The 26,602-nt window shown below is 36.1% G+C and overlaps 1 protein-coding gene across 1 annotated transcript in view; it reads right to left on the bottom strand.

Moving 5' to 3' along the window:
* The window catches only part of CDC73 (cell division cycle 73), a 115,095-nt gene that overhangs the window by 6,008 nt on the left and 82,485 nt on the right, over positions 1-26,602 (bottom strand). The window contains exons 11-15 of the mRNA XM_086462567.1: positions 12,872-12,929; positions 9,725-9,760; positions 9,265-9,352; positions 2,009-2,170; positions 25-125 (exon numbers count right to left, since the gene is read on the bottom strand). Of these exons, the coding sequence (XP_086318693.1) occupies positions 25-125; positions 2,009-2,170; positions 9,265-9,352; positions 9,725-9,760; positions 12,872-12,929 (445 nt within the window). The remainder of the gene's footprint in view (positions 1-24; positions 126-2,008; positions 2,171-9,264; positions 9,353-9,724; positions 9,761-12,871; positions 12,930-26,602) is intronic.

The raw sequence follows: 26,602 nt of genomic DNA, 5'->3' as shown, positions 1-26,602 counted from the left end.
ACTTAAAACAAAATAACCCCTTACTTTTTGCAAAGATATCAACAGGTGATCCGTCAGGCAAGAGCCAAGGCCAGCCTTTGAACTGCCACGCAGGACCCTGTACAAACACTGCCACCACACGATCCCTGCGAACACAGGAAGAGTCGGACATGCTGATGGCCTTGAACACTTAAATTACATGCTTTCTTAAAGAGGCAATATACCTTAGCATAGTTTCTTATTTTAGTAACAGCAGTATAGCAGATTTAACACCACACTTGCTTTTTCGTCTGTTAAGCAAAACCAAAAAAACCCCCACAAAACCCCAAAAAAACCCTAAAATCGTGATTTTTCTGGACTTTTGGCTCTGTCCCTTTGCAGAATGCAGCTAGCTCAGTTTCTCATGTTATGTTTACAAGAAGTCAAATAGTGTTTATTTCTGGTCATTATTACTTTGCTTTTAGAAAGTGCTCCAACACTTTGAGATAATCTTCTATGAGCAACACTGTAAACTGAGATGTATCCCTTTAAAAGCCTTTATTCTGAATACTGCTAACTTCTGTTCTAAAAATTTGTTAGAAGAGACAGCTGCTAATTTTCTGCAAAATGCATCATTTATTGTAAGGGTATGTAACCATTACCTGCAGTCCAAGAAAATAAATTTGTGATTAAGATGAAGCTTTTACATTAATAAAAGTTAAAAAACCTCCACCTTTGAGAACAAATGACCTTCCATATATGCTCCATCTTCCCCTTGAACACTTTACATCATCCAAACGTGGTTCCCACATACTACAACAAATAACAACCCTAATCTAATCCCCAAATTTAATTCTACCAATTCCCAAAGGGAAAAGAATAATCAAGGTGGAGTTTGGGTTGTTTGTTTTTTTGTTTTTTTTTTTTTAAAAAAGCCAGACTTAAGCTTTACTATTTAAAACGGTGCTGCAGGTTTTGTAATGGCTAACAGAAAAACCACACAGCAGTAATGTGTTAATTTGTAGATACTAATACCTGATTCTCCTGGGACAAAAAGAAGCTAAAAACCCCACACTTTAGGAATCATTTTAGATGGTTCTTAAAAGTTTGATCATTAAACATTTTAAGTGCTATTTCCTAGTTAGAATTTTAAAACCACATATTTCTGATTAGTTCTAGCTCTCAATACAGAGTACAATTAATTTAGGAACAGGACCTTTTCAATATTCCTCTCCATTAGAGTCTACTATGGAAGTTACAAAACCACCTAAAATGTTGGCATGCATGTCTAAAAATCTCCACACTAGTGAGGAAGAAGTAAAAATGTTACCCAACTGATTGCATCAAATAACAAAAAGATGCTTATCCAGAATTCTCCTGCTCAAACAGAAATTTGTTTTCCTAGGATTGAAGAATAGGCTACAGACAAAATAATCTGTTTTCAGCTTTTTCTTAAAAGTAAAAGCTATCTATGATTCCCTTTCCCCAACTGGGGCTCTCCCTTCAGAAATAAGCTTCCATCATTGAATCCAATTTATTGAATCTGATTCAATACTGAATTCACAGTTCAGTCCTTAGTGTCTGATGTGGTTGTTTTCTTTCTTTCTTAAAACATTAAAAAAGTTAGAATGTCAGATGCTGGAGATACAAACATATCTTCCCAATAGACTCTCATTCAGAAAGCAGACAAAGAAACAAAGATTTTTCTCTCAGGTCACATTCAGTGACTTGCAAGCTACAGTATCACAAACCAGGAACTAATACAAATATTCCTATTCAAATTTCTGGAACATTTCAGGCAAACCTAATAAAATTAGTTGTGCTGCTCATACTGTTAAAATGTAGATTGTTGCGATTTCTTAAGACCTTTTAAATAATTTTAGGTTCATATTATTTTCACCTGAAGAAAAGACTCTCATATAGTTAATAACGAAATCAATTCTTAGATCCTATCTTCACTTTTCAGTGAATTTAGTAGCATTTTATTGGTCCCCTTGAAATTCTGCATTCTCCTGGTTAAGAAATTTTATAAAGGGGAAATTTATTTTACCAGTCTTGTGGCATAAGTTTCAGAGGTTGGTCTACTACTCGATAAGGTACAGTAACGCTGACTGTAGTTCCCCCAGGCTGCATCTGGTCCTTCCTTCTCTGTATTAGAGTTTCATTCTCTCGTTGACAGCCTTGTTTCTTCTTTTCATCTGATGGTACAAACCTTGGGGAATAAAGAAATATTCAGTAAACACAGGTACCATGGAGAAGGGTAAGATGGGGATACTTAGGCACTAAGAAACAATTGCTTCCCAGAGCAAAGTTTAGAGCTCTTGCTCTTGGAGCCATCAGAACTAGTTTTCTCAAGAAACCTGGTCAAAAAAAAGTTTATTTGGTCAAAAAAGCTTTCAGGTGAGGTGTTTTGTTGGTTTTTGGTGATGATGATTTCACATTACCAATGATTCAACTGGTTAGTGTGATGTATGATACTATAATTCGGGATTTTATTTTTTTTCCTCAATAGCTTCTCTGACAGATTAAGTGCTTGGAAAATAAGGGTAATGTGATCCTCATCCTTATGTAATCTCTGTATGACAAAAAAGAAATGCTTAAGATGTGATCTGCCCTCAAAGAATCATAGATCTTTTATTTTTCAGCCCCTCACCTTAAAAGAAAAAAAAAAAAGCAATTACATTTCAAGAGTCTCTTACTTATGGCAATATTAAAATAAAATACACAGAACAGTTCTCAAAATTGGCATCATAAATGTGAGTGTAAGCCTTTTTACTGATGAATCTCGGTGGATTTTGTCAAAAGAAAAGATAACAAAGTCACGCATTTTACAGAACTACAACTGTCACAGAAAGGTAAGCTGATGTGACCAGTATCACCTACCAGGCCAGCAAAAGGGCAGAGCTCAGACCCACGTTCTCCTCATGTTTTATTCAGAACTACCCACCTGCACTGCTAACACTGTTTGCTGCTGACATTGCATTTCCAAAACTTCTGATAAAAAGAAACACTATGTTTCACTTAACCGCAAAAGTTAATCACAAGTATTGGCGCTACATTTTAAAAACACAGTGCTCAACGTAATTGGTAAGATTCCTCTTCATTATAGTACAGATGGTGCTTTTTAAAAGTTTACTACATTTTTGGAATAAGTTCGCACTATTTCTACTTGTTCTCTTCGACCTACTTCTCTCTGAATACTAAAAACCAATTTGAATGTGCTTAAACAGGCAGACTGCACTTCCTATTACTGGAAAAACAGAAAAAAAGAATGAAAAATGAAATACGAGGTACAGTTCATTATTCAATCAACTTGAAAATACTGTTTTTTGCTAACATCCTATATCCAATGAGAAAGTGGCATTTTGGGGAAAAAAAACCCAAACAAACGTGTCTTAAGGCAGCACATGGAAACTGTCAATAAACCTTCAAGCAAAACTATTTTACTTCCTTAACATAAATAAACAGATGAAGCCTCCTTATACTCCTCATTTTTTAACAGTGTTTCAAAAACAGAAAGTCACAACCAATTTCTCAAGTGTGCATCCAACTGCACTGGAAAATTAAAAAAACCTGCAAATGACACTGAATTGTACATTAAAGTTGAACAGTATTGCAAATGCAGAAAAAGCATTACAAATGTTAAATGATAAACTATAAATTAAGTTATGCTTATCTGTCTAGTACATGGAAAACAACACCATCCCAAAGAAAATACAGACAAAAAAGCTATACAGTATACACTGGGGAAAAAGTACACTTAGGCAACCTAGAACACTATAAAAAACCCGTTAAGACAGTCATTTCACCAGTAATTGAGGTAATTAGAAAACAGTTAATATTTACATATATTTTATCTACTGCAACCGACACACACAATTGCGTGCTACACACAGAAGCGTTCAACTCAGCTCTGCTTCGGAAAAAGTTACCAAATGCGACATCAGAATGAAGTATTTCTAGTCAAGTTACCAATTTAAAAACTCAAAAATGAGGTGCAACGTTAATCATGGGCATACCTAATGGCCCGTCCTGCCAACATGTTGCAGGCTTTGCTTTGCCAATACTAACTGACAGCAAACTGTATTTTATAACTTAAAATAAGGATTTGCTTGGTAGTCTTGAGCTTTTACAGAAACCGTTCATGAGTCTCTCCTCAACCATAAGAACTAAGCAACACAGGCTGGAAAGATGGAAATAATATTTATTTCTAAATATTTTTTTTTAATTACCACACCCACTTGGAAAAAAAAAACAAACAACCTCAACCTTTTACCCAAGTAGCAAGGTCTAGATGAAAAGCCAGTATCACCTAAAATGGTGGAGAACTCAAGAAGAATTTTGCTCTTTCTTACATGTCCCATGCACTACATGAGAACAAACTCTTACAGAGCATGTAAACGAAAGAAAACCAGCCATACATCTATTACAGCGATAATCAAATATTCATATGAACAGCAATCTAAAAGGTCACATTTTTAATTTATTTTGTAAATGTGAGGAAGCAAACACATTTTAAACGGAAACAGGAAACCTAGCCACCCTTGACAAATTAGACAAGAAGCAATACTGGTACTCTACAGAGTCTTAACAATTTCACCACTGTATCTGAGACCCCTCAAATTAGGCTGAAACAGTTCTACTTCTAGCTTTAAATGTTTCTGTGTTTAAGAATTCATTTCAGCACTAGTTTATTGACAGTTTCTCTCCATTTCAGCTAGAAACTGTATTATAGCCATTAAGGCACCATTCAGTTGTGCCTCAGTTCTGTATCTTCTAGACATTTGCTTCAGTTTTATTTACTGTAAAAATCTGAGTTTTTGGAATGCATTTCTCCAGGATAGAACATAAAATAGCTTGTCATCTGAATTTTCTGAAGAAAAAAATATCAACGAGCAGTTTCACATGCAACGGTAGAGAAGATGACTGTCACGAAGAAAGCATTGAAGGAAATGCTTACATACATGTACACACACAGAGTACAGGAATAAATGACAGCTTACAGAAAGTTTATGAAAAATATGCTTGCATTTCCAGAACCGTCGATTCAGTAACTACAATAAAAGCCATGTGCTCAAGAACTGAGAAGCAACAGAAATTACTGTATGATTATAGATATAATCGTACCTTACTCCATCACTACCTGGACATAAAAGACAAGCTTAAGCAATCTGAGTATTAAAGAAAATAATAAAACCCCCATCTTTTCTTGAGAGTTATTTGCCACAATACTATAGCTGGTGGCTTAACTACCTATTTGTACTTGACATCTTTTTAATCATCCAACGCACTAAAAATGTGTTCTGAAACCTGACTGTGCAGGAGCTTACAATGTTTTGTTGCTTCTCCAAATTCCTCTTCCCCAGTAAAGAAAAAACATTTCCACATCTACTTCAAATCCATTTTTACACTCCTACTAGGAAATTAATAGTAATCAATTATCTTGCTGTTAATTGCCAGAATCATTATCCACATAAACACTGTGCACTTCCTCACTTTACGATGACAGCAGGTGCCTTTCCTAAGGTAACAGGTGAGCGATTGAACAAGATCAAATTATGGGAGGTAACTGGTAAGATACTACCCACTGCTCATGCCCAGGCTCTAAATGCACCTCAATTGCCAGCACTAACTGTAAAACACTTTCACCAAGGTCAGGTCGGCACTTTCTGGCCCCCAGCTCAGGTATACTGAGAATCCATGAACAGAGAGTAAGGCAACTCCAATGCTGGACAGTAACATCACTGTAATGTACCTTTCATTGGGTTTAGAACTGGAGACTTATTTTTACAACCCTCTCAATATTTTTGTTGGATTACAGTACCAAAAGCTTCATACACCTATTTTTGCAAAAGAACAAAGTTTTTCTTGCAATACATCATCCCTGAATCTTTCAGATAGTTTGCTCAATATCAAAGCTGGATATATCTCAGCAAGTTGCCTGGCCACATATGGTGAAACACACCATGAGTAAAAGCATCATCATAATAAAAATACATAATCATCATCTAATCATTTACATCTGCCTGATATAATTCCTGCTTCACTTTTGTTCCATGTTGAAGCAGAAGCATTGCCTCTGAAAAGCCTAACTTCAGATACTCTCAAACACTTAGGCAGGAAAGCCAGATTTTACACAATAATTATGATATCCAGTGTTACATTCAGATAGCGAATAAGAATAAAGTGTATTATAAGAAATGTTTTTTAAGAAGCTTCACAATATACCACAAAGTTTTGCAGATCTGCTTTTAAAGGAAATTGTATCTTTTCTATATTTTAGAAACTCTTAATTTTTATCTTACATTTGACTCCTTAGAAAAATAATCTTTCAAAAAAAGGTTATCAAGAATATTTGCATGTTATCAGCATGTGAATTGTACACGTTACAATTATATATAGAACTGTCCCCCTACAAAATCTAAGCTGCAACAAACAAATCCAACAGACAAATCAGGTATCTTAAAAAAATTGTAACAGGCTTCCAGTTTATCATTCCATATACTTCATTCTACTCATGATAGCTTTCCTGCTTTCCATATTCTCCACATCAAAAGAGAGCATAACACTAGTGATGAATTAAAGATGCTAAGCATCATACAAATGTCAGGCAAGTTTGGCGATTAAAAAACACCCCAACATACTACAGAGCTATGAACAGGCTTCCTATAAATTTTGGTATAATTAATAAGTTTCTTTCAGTCCTTGACAATTTAATGCCTACTGCAGCACTGGACGAACACTGTCCTGTTTATTTTACAGTAAACAACCTAAAATACCAGCCAATGATTCCGCGATTACTTTTTCCCATATCCGAAGTGACAATGCTTCGCAGTCCTGTTACTTACAAAAGAAATCCAGCATCCTAGACGAAGACTATCCTAAAAGACAGGGATTCCCAGCTGTAACTTTGATTTTAAATGGTTTGATCTCTATAATTTCAGCTAACCTTTTTGTTTGCTTGGTTTTTTTTTTTAAAAGAAACACTTAAGTGGGGAGAATCACAAAAGGTGGTTTTATTTATAAAACCCAAATACTCTTTATTATCCCATTGTTCACAGAACTGTGCTGCCTCAAGTATCAGGCATGGAAGAAAGTTGCCCTGTAAACAGCCTGTGCCACATATGTATCACAGCTTCCATACCCTAACAATCCTGGGGACCTCACTCTCCCAGGATTCTCCTACATCTCTTAGACTTTCAGCTCCAAAATTCCCTTCCCCTTCTGCTATATCATTGATCTCTGATGGTTAATACAATCACGCTGATTACCTCAAGAAATACAAGAAATTCAAATCTACCTGCATCTTCCTCAGCAGGGGTAAGGGCAGGAGTATTAATTTGGGTGTGTCTTTTCTATCTGGACAACATTTCTTTATTCCAAAACTTAGCAATGACATGTGTCTTCCAAATCTCTACTCTTCTGCCAAATTTAGCTGTAGTGGGGAATGAGTTAAAGAAGGCGGTGACTTAGAGGCAGAAATTAGGTAAGTGTTCTTTCCCTGGAAAACCATCACATATCTATCAATCACTCTACATCAAGGCTAGTTCTACACTCGGCATACCTGAACAGTAAAAGCAAACCCTGCAGCCATTCCTAAATAAACTACTTCAATAAGTTTGAATGCAAAAAACTACAGGCCAGGTGGCATATTTTCTAGAAGACTGCTAGAACTGTCACGCCTAAATTAATATTTTGCTCTTCTGAATTCTGCTGTTGCACTTCCAATTCATTAACATACCTTACCTCTTCACTTTGTCTTTCATACCTGCTAACTATATCAGTGTCCTCCTTCGAACTCTTAAACTTCATTTCATTTTTTCTGGGTCACGTTCTTTGTATTCTACCAATCAGCCTCCTCTTGGGGCAGGTCTTGAGAAGTTAACTGTAGCTCTACCCCAGTGGAGCAGAAAAAGGTCAAGCCTGCTAGCACAGATATACTTAGACATGACATATATAGGTGCTTCGTTCCATTATATGTCTTCCTGTACCAGAAAGTCACAAATTACATAGATGTAAAATCCAGGGCTTGCAGTTGTGAAATTTTTTCTTAAAACATAAAACCCCACATAAACAAGCAACATCCTCTGTCAACACAATTATATCAGTCCAGTAACTGCTTGCACATTAAACTACAATGTTAAAAGCCAGCCTTCTCTCCTATTGAATATTCCAGAAGAGGCACCAGGAGTCCACCACGCTTACTGGATCTTTGATGACATGTGGCAGTAATCTAGGAACTAGAAATAGCTGGAGATCAGAAGGCACTGGTATCTCACAGCACAGTTTTAAAAAATTCTAGGGCAACTCCAGTGAAAGCTGTAGCAGCACAGTAAGGACAGCCTATTTTTGGAGAAAAGCAATGTACAATTTCATAAAGAACAAGTAAAGTGCTGAAGGTGGAAGAAAGAAGAGCTCCTTGGTTTTTGCAGAGTCTTGAACAGTGTGCTCCACTATCAAAATGACTGCCTGTTTCAGAAAAATTAACTGATATTAACCGATACGCAAATCTAAATAGCATGATCTGTTGGACAAGCAGAAAGATGGCTGGAGGGTTTTGTTGTTGGTGGTTTTCTATTGTTTTGTTGTGGGTTTTTTAACGCAACAGTGAATTTTACCTTACCATGAAGAACATAATTTGCAGTGTTGATTGCATACAGCCATAATGAATTAAATCTTAGAATCAGATGTGTGATACAATAAACAAATTTTAGCAACTCAGTATTATTTCCCTGAATGAATTTACATCAATAACTTAATGACAATGCTTTATTCTTATTTTTGTTGTATGTGAAATTTAAAAAAATCCTTTATTTACACAACCAGCTGACCTGCTCGGCTGATACAGTCATTTATCTAAAACAGAGGCCACCCTCTGGTCGCCTTCTCCTTTACAGTAAAACTGTGGTCACTACTTGAAATCTTTTCTGAGCTCCATGAGCACACTGTCCTTGCTCATCTTCTGTAAGTCTCCTTCCATTGTAAGGGTTCATTGATTAGTTGCACAGGTATGCATATGTTACAAAAAAGAAGACCACTACAGACATTAGTAACGGTACTGTAAGACTTTCTTCGCAATCTGCCCATCTGGCCCACAGGTCACAACTGTACAAAAACTCTGATAATAAGTTTTTGCTTCCTTCCAGCTATTCAAGAGGCATTAATTTCCTTTATAATCTGGTCTGTAAAACTAGCTTGTCATGAGACAGTAGATATATCCCTCTTGCTTAATTACTAATTTGGTACTAGTATACCTTTGTATCTGAAAACAGTTTTTTATACAGTATGTTCTAATCAGCTACTTACTTCAGATCTTGCAGAAGGTCCTTTGCATTGAGCATCGTTATTAAAGAGGTTGTGGCTGCTGGAATAATGATTATGGGAGTTCGAGATCCTGTAGAGATAATAAAGTTACATTTGTCTGCAGCCTTTTCTGTTGTGGTTTTGGTTGTTCGGGTTTCCCCTCTGCCTCCCTTTTTTCACTAAAGGAACTGTACACAAAACCAAAACTCCTGCTTAGCAGATCAAAATAACGGAAAAATATTCAAGGAAAACTGTAGCAAATCTTTCCTAAACCGAAGGTTTCCATTCACCAAAAAAGCATACCCCTGTATCAGGAGTCTCTAATACAGGTAGGACCCACATTAAGCAAAACTGAACACTGCTTTCCACCGCTTGTTTACATTGTTGCTTGTGGTTCCGGCAAAAGAGAGTGGGCGTGCTTCACACAAAAATGAAGGGGATCGTGTAACTAAAATTGACTCACCTTTTTTCTGGTTTGGAGGTGGTCTTGCTTGAGAAACTGAGAAAAAAAACCCAGAAAATATGTCAGAATGACTAACACACAAATACAAATGTCATTGTAAGGCAACATTTCAATGCTTTTAGCTGCAGGAGTGAACAGAGAAGAGTTACACTGTACTCAGATCATTTTCACAGATGCAATACACAAAACTGGAGAAGAGTTCTATAATTTGGGTTTCAGTATTCAGAAGACAAACAGCTTTTGACCATCTGAAACAGATGTTAGGACAGTTGAGTCAATGTCTCCTAATTACTGAAACTAGTCACCCCTCTCCCTCCTCCTCAAAAGGTCAGGGCACTACAGCACTGACAAAAATTGCCACCAATCTTGAAAAAAGCTGCTTGTAGATCTTAAGTTCAATAGTGCTTAACCCAAAGACTGTTTCACAACAAACTAATCTTTACAGACCCTCACCTTTTCATTAGTAGTTTTTATTGTACACGATATCTGTAGGATTTAGCTATCCTTAACTCACATAGAACTTTCAACCACCAAAATCTGAATTTCAGGCTGACTCAAGCTAATTTTTTATTGCAGTTTGAGTTACATGAGCTCTCTGGGCATCAGAAACAGCAAAACTTGACAGATATGGCAGCACTCAAGCAAAACAACCACCACCACAACAACAAAACCAAACACACACACACAAAAAAACACCAACAAAAAAACCTCCAAGCCACCAAACAAAAACACACAAACAATACTGGCTAGACAGAAATCAAGGAATTCCTGCCCCACCCCCCAATAAAATGGTTTCACTTCAGACTTCCAAGCTGGGACCCCCTCAATATGGGAGGTACTTCAGTCCAAAGTTGGAAAAGCACATATTTTTCTTTGCTTTGGTGCTATTACTGGATAACCTGTCCTCCTCCAAATAAACATTTTATAGTTCAGTTTTCAGGACCACTAATTTAAGGAAAGAACTGTTGTGCTTGATAATTATCATCATAGGTGTTTATCCTAATTCACAAAATCAGAAAATGGTGAGTAGTAGAAAGATTGATGCAGACTAACTCAACTGCTACTGTGCATGACAAATTTCATTAATTAACTTCCAATTTCATAGCACCAACTTGCTCATGTTTATTTATGACCAACTGTTTCAGAAACTTCCTAGAACAGTATAAATATTCACAACACATAGTTGCCATTGTTGAAATACTGAGACCATATCCTTAATTATCTTTTCCTGACACTGTCAAACACACAGATATAATTGGCAACACTATATTGAACTACATGAACTCTACCTACCCAATGATTTTTTTTTTTTTAATTTTTCTTTGTTAAATCTTGGTATTTCCTTAATGTAAAAAAAAGTTCCTGAAATACAGGCGGTGTCAGCTGCTCCCCCCCCCCCCCCGTCCAAAAAAAAAAAGGGGGGGGGGTGGGGGGTAGCAATTTGACAGTTGTACCAGGACAGGTTAGTAGAAAAGTTGGTACTGCAGAAAGGTGCAGGAAAAAATTGTAACTTAAAAAGCACGTCTTATTTTTTTTCAAATCAGTATTCTACAACCGGTTTGTAAAATTCAACTAACACTTCTTAAGTGCGAAGCAGCATCCTCCTGGAAATTGCATGCTTTAAATACTTCGACTGCTAAGAACAGAACAACTGGGTTTTTCTTAAAGTTCCAAACCCCAAAATATCCTAGATCAGACAGAAAGATAAATTGGTTTTGTGTTCTGGGCTTTTTTTTTTTTTGGTTGGTTGGTTTATTTTGAGTTTGGCTGGGTTTTTTTTGAATGAAGCAGTACACACTTTCTTCAGACTACATCTGTCTTTATAGAGAGAAGATAATGGATTAGATTGGCCTTAGAGAAGGCAGTATCAGTATAACCTATATAATGTACAAAAAAATACCCTTCTGCCAGTTAATGCCCATGAAGTCACAGTTAGCAGTAGGGAGCTGTGACAGCTCAGTCAGATTTCTGTTCTTGCCACTTCTACCCTTTTCATACTGCTGTCTGTCAAATCCATTTGCATTATTATGCTTAACGGGGCTAGTGAGATAAGTATGACAGGCAGTATGACCTTTCTAGTACCAAAATAACCAAACAGAAGAATCTGTGCACAACAGCATTTATGTATGCTGAGAACATTCAACGTTAGAATACATTTAGGGAGAGAATAATTTCTACAATATTAAGTCTTAGCATTAAATCCTACTAATAAATCTCAAGGAATTAGCAAGGCACACATTGAAAGCATTCAGTAGTCTCAACAAGAATATATAGTACTCTAGCAGTACTTCTAGAGAAATTATATTATTTTAAAAAGGTAATCTTTGTTTCCAAAAAACCCAAAATGTCCCCTTTTCAATACTTTCATAACAACAATAACCATCATCTTGTTCTTAAACAACACCTTTCACTTGAGGCTTTCTTTCACCAAACCAGAAATTCTCATAGTATGTAAACTAGGTGCAGTTATGCACCTAGCTGTTTGGAAACACTGATCCTCTAGTACTGTCTTTACTCTTACACTCGTTTAAAAACTCTTTCTAAAGTTTTCTCATTAAAGCAAAACAAAGTACCTATATCATTCTACCTTTGAATGTCAATTAGAGATTCAATCTGACATACAAAATTGACTTGGTAGCTAAAGTCTACTAACTGGGAATTAAAAAGCCAGTTGAGGATTCTGGCCCCATTACAGATACCTAATGTGCTAAGCATGAAGAAGTAATGACAATAATTCAGAGAAAGACTTATTTCTGATATATTATAGAAGTAATAACATACCTCTTTTTGAGATTAGCTTTTCTGTTTAGGTCGTTTCTCCTTGAAGCATTAACCAGCTTTTATTATGTATTTGATTTGGCACTCATGAACTACCAAGCTGACAACCAAAAAGTCCGTCACATTTTAATTTCACTAGTGCAACTTTTCAATAGGCTAACTGGAAAACACACTGAAGAGAATGAACCCAAGCCCCATGGTATAACATCAACCAAAAAGTTACATGTTTTTTCCAATACATATGCAGTTCAAGGCCACAAATAAATGATCTCCACTTCATTCTTCAGCTAACCGAAGTTTTAAATAGTACTTCTTTGAAACGTAAGACTTATTTGGAACACAAGCACAAATGAGAGTAGGCTACCTTACCTGGCCGTGGTACAGGCTGTGCTGCTGGAGTTTGTGTTTTTCGAGCAGAAGCACCTTCCTTTTAAAAGACAGAAGAGGTAACGTTAACAGCTAGCCTTCTTGTCAGGTACAAGGGTTTTTTAAATGAACACGGAGCTACAGAAGGTATCATGAAAATGACAGCAATAAGTTCCCACTAAAGAGAAGAAAGAAAATAGTGAAAATATTCAAAACTATTTTCAGATTCTGTTTTAGACGTAGGGAGGACAGACCACCTCATAAGCTTTCACAGGTTTACATTTTAACCATCAAATGCCAATCAGAAACTTTTTTCTATATTCAAAAAAACCTTTTCTATTTTTCATTTTACCTATGATCACTTTCACCAAGGGTTACTAATGTAAATATAAGCAATTGGCTATATACATTTCAACAAGATCTGTTCATGCTCTGGATGGAAAACTAGGACCAAGAAATTGCAATGCATTCCTGCCTTGAAGTGTTTTAGTGACCAGAAATAGCACTCATGATAATTAGTTCTGCTCATGCCTTATCCAATTACCTTAATGTAACAAACAAAAGACCTGCACTACTATTTATTCTTGTTAACTCTGCAGAGTCAACACACCACGTAAGAAAACAGTGAGGTCACACACGTCTGGTTCCAAACCAACACTGAATTCCTGCAAGAACAAACTGTTCTCGGCTACTGCTGTGAAACCTCCCTGAGCAAAACACACATTACTAACAGTATTACTAACACTCTAAAAAAATGCTATATATTCCAGCCACTTAAATTTGCAAGGCTGACAGAAAGCCTTTTAACACGGAATCATGAATTTTATCTGAAAATTACTTAAACACTATGTGAAGCATACCCTACAACTGTGAGACACTCTGAAAGGTCAGAAACCCCAGTCTCGGAAAAACCTGTTGGAAAGGACTCTAATATGGCATTACCACATTTGTATGTCCATGTGTAAATAACAATAAGTTTTGTAATTCAAAATAAAAAAAGCTAATGAGCAGGGGACTATGTAAGCAGCCTCAAGTTCCACAATTTAAATAACGTTTAAAGAAAGTGCTTTTAATTTTCCACCATGGAAGTTAAAACTCCATTTTTATCTCAAGAACTGCGAACTACAAACCGAAGAGAAGATCACTTGACAAGCCCTTAGAAAACCACAAATTTACTCAAAATGTCTCTTCCCTGAGCCTTTAGTCAAAGCCACCCATGATTAGTTACAATAGGCTGGAGCTGACATATGGTACAGCGCACAGCTTTTGTGACTTTTACAGTCAGCAACCTCCTATTAATCTTCAGTATAAGGATTTAACCCCGCATTGTGGGAAACGGATTAATCCTGAATTTTGCTGTATCTTTTCTGCTTATTAAAATACCAACATTTATGTAGGGCACTTGAGTCAGTAACTGTTATTTTAAGACCTACTTTTTTAGCATCTGAGAAAGGTATTTTTGCCAACGTCCTTTCTCAATAATTACACAGAAAATGATAAAAATTAAAATACCACACTGTAAAGGAAGAGCAGCAGGAAGGGCTGACTACCTTTGAGAGAAGCTTTGGGACTGAGAGACTGCAGTTATTTCAAACAACATCACCTTTCTTTTAACCAAGGACATGGAAATAAAACATTCTGCATCTGCTTCTATGGAAAAATGTCATTTTCTGTGTGAAAAGACTGTTCCTGCGGTGCATTAATTAAACATTTTGAAGAAATACGAAAAATTCTCCCTTAATGTTTCCCAAAATCCATGACACTTTATGAAATGGAACGAAAAACATTAAGGTAAAGAGATGTCTCTTCCTGTATGATGCTAAGTTTCAAGATAGTAAACCCAATTCAGTTTGCTTGGATGCTTAACTATTACTGTCTGCAGTCCCACACGTCCATTCCTCTTTCCTGCCCTACCAAATCAGTAACGGAACTTTTCTGCCTCCTCTTCCACTTATTCAGTGCCTCCAAGGTCTCAAATAGACACTGCAGGTCCTACAGCAGCTGCAACAAAGGGAGGGAACCAGGAGCTCCTTCTGGGATTCTACAGTTTTAGAAAATTCTTGCATTGTTTTGGTTCCCATATGATTTGTGCTTGTGCTGTCTCTCTTCACTAGAATGTCCACAAAGCACCAGAATATACACAGAATCAAGCCTAACAAATCAACTGGCAAATTAGCTATTTGGGAGTTTTTCATACTTTCCCCTGAATTGTCTTCTCTACAGTGATTAATGGAAAACTTAGTTCAGAAGCCTGAAAGAAAAAGGCAGGGCTTTGAGAACATTGCAACTGAAAAAAAACACCCCAAAACAACAACAAAAGAAGCTCATTTAAAAAAAAAAAAAAAATCACATGAAAATACCTGATTAATGGTAGGAAGTAAATTTAAATGAGTAGATAGAGAAGACTGCTACCAATTTCACACTTATGACCTTTCTATTTGTAAGAACAATTTCTGCAAATCAATAAATGATGGAGGTCACCACTTTTAGTTCTGTAAATCACTGCCTGAGACCACGATAATTTCATGGATGAACCTCAGCTCACAACTCGTGATATTTAGCACAGAAGCTCAATTGTCATCTACATACATCTATCCTTTGTAAGTGATTTACATCTCTTCTCTCTTTATGATTATTACCGAGCTAATTACCACCTCCTATTATGTAAAACTGCAGACAATGCAGCAAAAGAGACCCTGATCAATATTTCAACCCCACACTTCTCAAATGATCTGTAAGGAGAAAAGTATACTATTAAGATAAGGAAAAAACATAAGTACAGAGCAATTATGGATGACAAGATTCACTAAGTGGAGAAGAAAATGTGCTTTCAATAAGCAAGTCATTAGCAGGATAATTTTGCTAACATTTCACGTTGTCCTGAAAACAAAAGTTGCTAAGTTTAGATAAAAAAATTATGCTCTTCAAAAGCATTCAGATAGAGGCATAAGTTCTTCCTATGACAACGTACTGAGTTATGATACAAGCTCTGTTTACAAGGTAGGTATAACCACAGAGAACTACAGGCTAGGATTTCTCCCAGAGGAAAAGAAAATTAAGTTGACAGAGTAAACTTCATAGTTGGTCCCTTCAACTACACAAGGTAAGTGCTGCTGGTAATTTATGGCCTGATAGCTACTGGGAGTCAACTCCTCCTCTGCATGCTCTAACTCCTTGTAAAGACAGTAGCTTATTTCTGAGTGAGCACACAGTAAGATATTTCACATCGTTTTTAATGTAAAGTTTTTAATGTAAAAGTTACTATTAAGTAACTAGCACACTGCAAATTCCAATTCCAGTTAGGGGAGCTTTTGTTTGTGCAGCTGTACCCTAAGCATTAGAAGCAGCAGAAATCTCTGTTTAGCTATTTAAAGAACATTCATTTCCTCAAAGTTTCTGAACACTTAACAGTTTTGCTCGAAGATGACATACCTAATTCTTATGCATAAGCCGTTTGAGACTGTTAAGGAGTATATTATGAATATTCATAAGTTGAAACTAATTTGGTAACAAAACCATGTAATTTGAAAAATACAAATTTTCTTTAAGACGACCACTTAACATTGTATTTTAATCAAAAACATATTACTTGGTTTAGTTGTGCGAATTTACCATAGAAGGTTATATATAGTTTACTTACAACTTACATTAAATGTGAGTATTTAACCATTCAGAAGCAATAACTTGACATAGAATTAAATCAGGAAAACAGATACCAAAAGCTTCATACTTTCCTGAATTTCACATTATCATTTACAGCTACACCACTGCATACACTTTTCAGTACTGAAATGTAATGAATTCCACTAATGTTTCCCATCATATTAGACATTTACAAAATGTCTGCTCAATAACTCTTTTTATTTTAGTGTATGCCTTCTGCTATTTAGCACTGTCCTATCTAAACACCTAAAAATAACCGGTTCACAAACCAATGCATGATAGAAAACAGGTTAGTACATGTGAAAAAATCCCAGTTCCCACTTACAGTCAAACAAGGAAAACACCTCACACCCTGAAGGACGACTGACTTCACTATTATTGTATGCCCCGGTAATTAAGCTTTTAGTGTGTTCTTTTCTTCCCTCATTCCTTCATATAATTTCTCTACTTGTCTTAAATTCAGACATTGTTATGTTCTCTGATAAGTTTTTTAAGTGTAAACTATGTTTACAATAACAACAAGATTTAGGTCTATTGCTTAAAATCACTTAAATTTGTACATTTTGTATACAGCTTACTTCATGCCTTTCCTTTCACATATGCATCCATTTTCCCTTCCCTGCTTCTACATTATACAGGCAAGTTGCAATATATTATGAAGATGCGAATTGTTTTGGGCAGATTCTTACCACACTTGTCTGTCCTCCAATATCTTGCATCCTCAACCCATTTTAATGTAAAAATTTCAACACCTTTTAAAAGATCTACTTCTTGCAATAGTAAATCTGAGATATTCCATCTATGTGGACATCAAAAATTATCTAACTAAAGAAGGAAACTGTGGTCAATCTATAGCTGTTTTTAGTTACCTGAAGGCGGCTGTTGTTTTGGTGCTTGGTTTTTGGTGGGTTTTCTGTTTGTTTGTTTTTAACAGATTTTAAAACCTTCTGCAGTGTTTGTTGATCTTTTCCATTAAAAAAATGCATCTGTCATTCTTTGTGATAATACACAAAAAATCACTGATTACCAACATTCGCCTGATACAAGGACCCAGATAGTATTTTTCTGTATTTCAGAAAAAAATTTGTATTTTAGACACTTTGTACTTTTCTTAAGTCTAAATGAGCAGTAACATCCATAGTTGCACAATCAGTTGCACTGATTCCTCAATTAGAACCAGAAATTGCCTGAACATAACTCATGCTACATTTTAGAAAATGAAGCCTCATGTTTTAAGCAATAAAGCATGTTATATTGGTAGAATTTTTTCTTAGAGGCACGTTTCACATATACCCAAGTTAGCTTACTCTTTTGAAGCACAGAAAAAGCTATTAAAAGTTTCTTATTGTGGCTTCACAAGGTCCAAGTAATGAATGGAAAAACCCTCAAACTATTCCATTGCATATTCACCATTCCACCTGGTTTCCATGTAGAGATCTATACAGTCTGTAATATTTTGACCTTTAAAAAAATGTTAGCAGCAACAGATAGAATTGACAATTTGATGCCATCTTGTGGCTTTTTTAATTTAGTAAATTTAATTTCTGTCTTGTTCCTTTATAACATTTAAACTAGTACAAGATCTTTACCCCAAAATCTCAAAATTATTATATAACTGGCATGCTCCTGTACAGAAGTAGTACAAGTAAAAAGTAACATTTGATTCTGCAACAAGTATTAGCAACTGTTTTCATATAAAACATAAAGCAGCTTTCAGCTTCACCATCCATGACTGAAGACAATTCAACCAAAGAACTGTTCTGTTCCTAAAGATGAACGTAGTAAAGCCGCAATACTCGGATCTCAAATGAGAAAGAAAATAAATACGCACTGATAGTAAGCTTGTAAAATGATCTTTAAGAACAGACTTAAATTTCTCTATTTTTAAATACAAGGCAGAAGAGACTGTAAGAACTCATTTTAATTACCAGCAACTATACTCATTGCCAGAGTGATTTAAAGTATTGAACCTTTGAAAATTCTAGTAAAGCCAGCCTAAAGAACTATGGCAAAATCTAGAACAATTGCACACTTAAAAAGAATATTACTTTTCTAGAAATCAAATCGTGTATACATCAATGTATGACAAACAATCAAAAAAATGGGATGATTTCAAAAACAGGTATCTAACAACTGGTCGTGATGCCCTACTTTAAGCTTGATGGAAACGTCTATTTCATATAACTAGCTTGGATTTTGAAAACATAGGGCTTTGTTCTAAAAATTTAAAGCCCTTAAAAGCCTTGGGGAAAAAAAAAAAAATCTTTCAAAGAAACGAGCAAAACAATCCAACTGAGTTGCTCTGCCTCTAGAGTCTTCCTAATAATTCTCTGACTTCTGTTCCTATCAAGAAAATTTTAATAATATTTTAAGTTTAACGAGTGTTTCACATTATGATTTTATTTACACATGAAACTGGTATAGCTTATTTGCATACTTCTATGCATGCAAATCTGCATATGCAGTCCCCCAAGACAGATATTTAAATAATAAATTGCAAGCATTTAACTGCCTTCCTAATTTTAAACTATGCTCTAAAAAAAAAAATAGAATTTGATAGCAGTATTTGCACAATAGTTAAGATCCTGTTAATATCACAGTTGTTTTAACTTCCATTGCTTGTAATATTAACAAAAAGGTCATTTCTACTGTTTACATTGTTATAAATTCCTTATAGTCTAAAAAAGAGTGTGGGAGTTTCATCAGAATTAAAGATATTTTTATAGAATGAATTTAAAAGCAGGAAGTTTACTATTATTTGTCAAAGGCTTCTGATACCAACTGCCTAAGGAAAATAACACCATAGCTTCACTATTTCCTACTTCAACAACTAAAAAACTGATGTGACAAGACAAAAGGGGTTAGTAAAACTTCTACAAATCATATTTATTTCAAAATGCAAACCTGGTTATACTGAAGATCATGCCTTATCAAGCACAGTTTGAAGAAAAATACCAATGGAAGACTGTCAAGCCTCAAATTTGGTTGCAAGAAAGAAAACTTGAAGCCCATCTTACAAAGATAAGGCAAATTTCATGGCTTGGTAGACAAAAATTGGACATGAGCCAGCAATGTGCGCTCACAGCCCGGAAAGCCATTCACATCCTGGGCTGCATCAAGAGAAGTGTGGCCAGCGGGTTGAGGGAGGGGATTCTCCCCCTCTACTCTGCTCTGGTGAGACCCCACCTGCAGTGCTGCGTCCAGCTCTGGGGCCCCCAGCACAAGACAGACACGGACCTGCTTGAGCGGGTACAGAGGAGGCCACGAAGATGATCAGGGGCTGGAGCACCTCCCCTACAAGGACAGGCTGGGAGAGTTGGCGTTCTTCAGCCTGGAGAAGGGAAAGCTGTGGGGAGACCCCATTACAGACCAATTTAAGAAGGCCTATAAGAAAGATGTGGACACACTTTTTAGCAGGGCCTGTTGTGATAGGACAAGGAGCAATGGTTTTAAACTAAAAGAGGAAAGATTTAGACTAGATATAAGGAAGAATTTTTTTTTTACAATGAGGGTAGTGAAACACTGACACGGGCTGCCCAGAGAGGTGGTAAAGCTCCATCCCTGGAGACACTCAAGGTCAGGTTGGACGGGGCTCTGAGCAACCTGATCCAGCTAAAGGTGTCCCTGCTTACTGCAGGGGGGTTGGACTAAATGAGCTTTAAAGGTCCCTTCCAACTCAAACCATTCTATGATTCATTAAGTTTTTCAAAATACTGTTAAAGTTAGTACATGCAACAAATTTCACAGGTGTAAAAATCAGATGTAGGCAGTCTCTTCTGAGTAAGTACAGCATTACAATGATGGAGCAGAGGGAGAAAGGCGAAGCAAGGCAGGGTGGCAGAAATAAACTATGCTGATGTCATCAAGGGACTAACTGAAACTTAGAAATACTAATACTTGTGGTTCAACAGCATTCAAATTAAACTTTTGTTTACAAATCTGGTCTTTTATTAATCCATTATAGAATTAAAACTGACAAGATTACTCAAGTTCTGGAACACTGACATTATAAAATATAATAAAGAACAGGATCGATGGGGCTTTTTTCAGTAGCAGGTTAGACCTGGAGATCAGTGTCATTGAGAGACATGTAAAATACTCACTGCAATTTCTTTTTCATTATAACCAGGTTAAAAGAAGTTCAGTTTAAACATGGAAAAATATGACTGAATTAATTGGACTGCTTATAGATAGCTTTCGCAATATTCTAATTCTGCAAAGAAAAATGGCTCTAAGCAACACAAACCGCAACTGAATCTAGATGAATACTGTAGTGACTACTGATTTAGGGACAAAACCATACAAATATGCTGAAAGAATAATAATAATAAAAATTAGGGGAGATGCTTCTGGAGAGAGTTAATGAAAGCAACAATTACTGAGATGCCTTAAAACTTAAGTATTACCCCAAAAGCTAAGATTCCAAAACATCCCTGGAAGTCTTCAATGAAGTGTGCTAGAGCTCCTCCCATCTTTAACCTTGCACATAATATCAGTAAAATTTAGATCTTTGTCATTGAATTTACATCAGTCACGTAATTTCAGATTGTTGCTATTGAAATAGCAATTTTGAGTTCAAGAGGAATGCTGGTGACAAAGCCAGATTAAACATGTAAGCACTTCCCTTTTCCTAGGGATAAGCCGTTTTCATTAAACAAAACCTCTTAATCCTGAGAGGAGAACTCCAGAGGTTTTGTTTGTTTGTTTGTTTTAAAAATAAAGGCCTGCCTATAACACACCTACCTATGTTTATTTAAATGACTCATTCCCTTGAACTGAGTGAAGAGACAAAAGTAGATATCGCTAAAACATTACTTTGCTTAGAATTCTTTCCCTTTGGGTTAATTATCCGAGCTGCCCTCACGCATATTACGTGGCAATTGGTAAGATTTTTGACAGTTTGAGAATATAAGGATTGTTTAATCTTTCTTATAAGTCAGGTGCAAAGGTTTATATGCTACCCGTTCTCTATATACTAAGGATCAGAACATGCCACAACAATTCGATAGAACGGAATTTACGTAATTGTGAATTTACTACACTTTGCTAATGTTTTAGTCTCCGACTTCCAACTTCATGCATTCACGAATCACTACTTTCAATACTGCCCGTAACCACAAGTATTAGTCACTTGTATGAAGTGAGTTTTCACAAGGACTATCACAGAGTATGAGGCTCAAAAAATTCATTTGCATAAAAGCACTGCTGACATGTAAGCTCTAAACATACATAGAAAAGCACTGCTATTGTTCTATTCAGATCCTGCTTTGGAAAGGGTATTCAAGGGAACAGTCATATGTACATTAAAGAAAATGTTGCTTAGTACAGAGCAACAGGAAGATCCCACTTATACCCACAGTGAGCAATAAATTTGCAGAGGAAAAGGCTTAAAAGACCTCAGAAAGGTTCCACTGCAACTTCTGGAAAGACTCATGAAATGCTTTGTGCAAGAAGAATACTTTCAAAAGCTCTGCACATACCTAAATGAGTACAGATGGATCCTTAACTTCTGTGGGAAATTTTTTCCAAAAAACCCAAACTGAACCAAGATCCAAGCAATTGATTAACTTTATGTGATGTTGTTCAATGTCTCAATGCAACACAAACTGATGAGGCTTGCTCCAGACTCCCCTTAGTTATTCTGCATGCTGTTGCTAGAACAGGGGATGCTGTAATATTAGAGTTCTAACACATAAGAAGCTATTAAAGACCTTAGGTTTTTTGTGACTGCTTGTTCAACAAATTATCCAGCACCACTTTTTCCAAGTTGTACTTCATCCTGATGTGATCTTCTCCTTTATTCTATAAAACTAAAAGAAGTTTTAATATTATTCTTCTGTACCTCACCAGCTTTTGTAATCCCAGCCCTATGGTTATATATTACATTATGTTACAAGAAATCATAATTATCATGGGTGGTCATGGCCACAGAGATGAAAGCAATTTTCCAAGTAATCACCTTGGAAGACTTAAAATATCAGGAGAAAATCCTGAAACTGTATTCCCTGAGGAGCCAATGCACAAAGCTGTAACGTAGAGTGATGAACTCACAGTTGTTCGTGTTGCCTAGGAAAGTAACTGCTGAGTTCAAAACCGGCATGAGATTTTTCAGGATCAAAAGCTTTAGCTGCAGCTATAATAAATTGTAATAAACAAGCCAAGAGATAAGAGGGCTTGAGAGATGACAGTAATGATTGTAAGAATATGACGTACTATAACCACTTTGACATGGAAAGGGCCATTTTGAACTGTCACAGGCCAGGGAAAAGTCTAGAAAAATGTTCTAATTGCAGATTGTCTTACATTCAAGGCATCCTCCTTTATGAACAACACCTAATCTGCTACACGAGTTCAGCTGCAAAACAGTAGGTTTTAAACCACAAGGATGATGAACTTGAGGCCTGTTATAACTGGAACAGGCTGCTAGTAACACTAAAGTACAGATCTGTCCAGGCTGTCAAGTAATATTGGTAATGAAATTTATGCTATCTCAAAGTTTCTTCTGAACTCTTTTTGTATATCTTTACTTTGCAAGTTGTACACTGACACCCCAAGACAGCCTTGTTGGACACCCACTTGCTTCACTGGTTACAGCAAAGTTAAGCGCAACTGTACACAGAGAAAATAAAAAAGGTACTATAAAAAGGAAAAAAGTGTATTTAAACCAGTTGTCTGTGCTATTTGCGAACAGTAGTAAATCTTCAGCATAACATCTGCTAAAGCCCTCATATCAACAAACTGTCCACTGAGACAGAGCAGACTCACCATCTTGGGTGATGGTGATAAAAACATTGACAAAAATATTGAGACACAAGAGGTATCTGTACAACATCAGACAAGCCAGTTAGAAACAGAACAGTAATTTGCTACAAAATTTTCTGCATTTAGTCCAGCATGAAAGTCTTAAAATTTCTGGCTCTACATATGCTGTAGTTATCCACACAGTGTAATTCCCCCAAACTGGGCAGACTGGACATTTTAATCTGCTTACAAAATAACTAGAATATGGCCTCCAAATATTTGTCCTGCCCCAGCTGTGTAAGTTCACAGGTTGTCATATTTAAGAAAAAAAAAATATCAAAGAATGAAAACTAACCAAAGAAACACCACATTCACAAAAAAAAAAAACACGCAATAAATTCTGTCCTGCTCTTCCTCTACAGATCTTACTGCTTTAACTCATTTTAAAAAAAAAAAAAAAAAAAAAGGACTGAAAGGAAGAAAATACATTGTGTACCATGAAGACGAGAAGTGAATCAAGTCAGGATGCAAGAAGAGTTTTTTGGTGGATGGTGGTGGGAGGATGTTGGGTGAAGAGGCTTTTTGTTTGCTTTCTAACACCTTGGTTAAGCACTCCCGATCATAGTGGCAGCAAAAGGTTATCACTTGTCCATGGCAAGAACACAAATTTGGTCATCTTCCCCTTTCTCAAATGCCTAATTTAAGTCTTACATTTACAGTTTGCACACTGAGAAAAGCCCCTGTGAATTGTTTGCCAAGCGCTATGCATAAACACAGCATCATGCAAGTTAAAATGCATGGGAACAGCAACAAAACCTTCAAAGGTTTTTGCAGTAAAAGCACCTCTAGCTGAGGGGATGGGACTTGCATCACTGCTCCCCCAGATTCTGCTTCCCAAGTCCTTTCTTCATATGCAACAACATAACAGTCTTTGTCAACAGGGTGATAATCTGTTCAGAAGAACTGATCTACACTTATCACAAGAAGCTGGGAAATCTGACACACAACAGTCTGCCCCTGAACACAAAGTTATTATTCATCTTGTGAATAAACTTTTACTTCACTAAAAATACTAAATTCAAGAGAAATGAACTATTTTGAACAGACAAGAATAGCTTACATTTTCAATGTGCAGGCTTGCTGTATGGTGCCATATAAAAAAGCACTACATTGAAAACTATTATGACTGGAGCTGACATTTGATTGTAATGTTTATTTCTGCCTAGTGATTTCATACACTTGTATCAAGTAAAACATAAGATTTCAGTAGGTTTAACTTCAAAGAAAATGCATCTATTACTGGATCAAAATGTTTACATCCAGAGTTTTAACAAAATAAACAGATCCTTGGAAACATTTTTCCATATTTTAAGTCAGGGCATAGAGGTAATTTGGAATTCAAAAGAATATACATACAAACTTCAAGAATCAACCCTACAAAGTTCCTAAGAACTGTATGAATAGTACCTCAACCTTAATATTAAGCTTCAGGAGTTATATAGCCTCTAGCTTCCTATGCTTTACATATGTAACACAGTAAGACATCATGGAAAAAAACTTGCACTCTTCAGTATCCTCAAATGGCTGCTCCCATCACTAGTAAAAATCATTAACATGTCTTTCTCAGTACAATATTCCGGAGTTTGAGCATTTCCAAAATTTACAATAACAGCATCCCACCTATACCAGTCACAGCAGCTCTGAAACTGTATTCTAGACTACCTAGATCTTTTTCTTAGACTGCACTATGTAAAAGTTTCACTTAAACCATCGTAATTAAACATCTAGAATAAAAACACACTATTTTTGGTACTGTTAAATGCCATTTATGGTCCTGTTCCCCAATTCTCTCTCCCTCCAGCTTTTCCAATGAGATCCATTGCACTATGTACTTTCCATTGCAGAACTCTCATTCCAAAATTCTGATTTAATTAATACACATTTGTATTTACAGTTATGAAGGAGCACTCAAACTAGACCAAAATATTTATTATTTCCTCTGCTCCCTTTCTCCAAGAAATTTCCACTCAGAGCAACTGGGTGACTCTAGAAGGCCTGAAGTTTCCCTCCCTAGGTACAAAGAGATTAAAAAGTTCAAATATTTTGCAGGGATCACTACTATGCAGCACTAAATCACACTACTGTACATGTCAGAAGAAACAGCCAGGAAGCTGCCTGAACCCAAAATTCCCTATTTCCTAGATTAAACCTTTGTACTTATCCAACAGACTCCAAGATTAAAAAACCTAATAATGCCCCAAACACTACAGCAAATTAAAACCTTGTGTTTTGTACCCAAAGAGTGAATAGACCATGAACTGTTAAACTTTCAGTTGCCTTCATTTAAGTGTGTTCTAAAAGCCTGGCTCTTTGACAAAAGTTACACAGCCTTTTGATAGGGCTGTTTTACTTAAAAAAGAAATCATGTATGTGAATCAAGCAACAGAATCACAGTATTAATCATCACATAACAAAGTCACCTGGGACACAAAACTATTTTAGTCACACACTATGGATTCATACATTGAAGACAAACAATAGAAGAATAGATATCATTTCCATCATAGCAACAATGCTTTCTACTTCCGTGTTTCTTGACAAATATTTAGGTTGAAAGAATTGCCTTCAAAATTTTTTGCGCTAGCATGCGTGCATCAGAATTTGTGTATTATTGCTACAATATTATATACCAAATAGATTGTGCAAAATGCTATTGGTATTTGTATCCTGAATAAACATACTATTCGTTCACCCTACTATAGGATATAAAAGCCCATGATGTTATATACCTATATCAAAAACTAACTGTAATGGCAATAAATCATGCATTAAGTTAAAATACAGGAAGATTCTGGCTGTATCACAAAAAAGGAATTTTTCCACTTGGACTTCTGCCTCTACTTTCAGCTTCCTTCGGCATTATATCTAAATTCCCCATTATTCTTCTCTCTTTAGTAGAGAAGATTAAATTAAGCCCTTCTCAAAGCACTAAGACGACAGCATTCAACTTCTATTTTTTCATTTTATACACAACGTGTACACTAGATAGACTATCTCCGAGCTTCTATCTATGCATTATGAGATCTGGTTTATAATACTACTGTCCTCTGAAATAGCTAGGGCACAGCTGTATTTTTGGTAGTGCAGAGATGCAGTCCTCTTAAATGAAGGTCAACTGACAAGGTCTCATTTATACTGTGTGGGGCCATTCCATTCAAAGATGAAGACAGGATAAGGGCCATACAAAACTACAAATTTCAGGATCTTCCTATTATGTTCTGGCTTTTACACAGTTTTCATCTATCATTGCAGAAAAAAATAAATGACTAA

The sequence above is a fragment of the Leptosomus discolor genome, chromosome 3, assembly GCF_034619465.1.
Source record: "Leptosomus discolor isolate bLepDis1 chromosome 3, bLepDis1.hap2, whole genome shotgun sequence".
Classification (NCBI taxonomy): domain Eukaryota; kingdom Metazoa; phylum Chordata; class Aves; order Leptosomiformes; family Leptosomidae; genus Leptosomus; species Leptosomus discolor.
The sequence above is the reverse complement of the archived record's forward strand: the minus strand, read 5'-3'. Positions and strand labels throughout refer to the sequence as shown.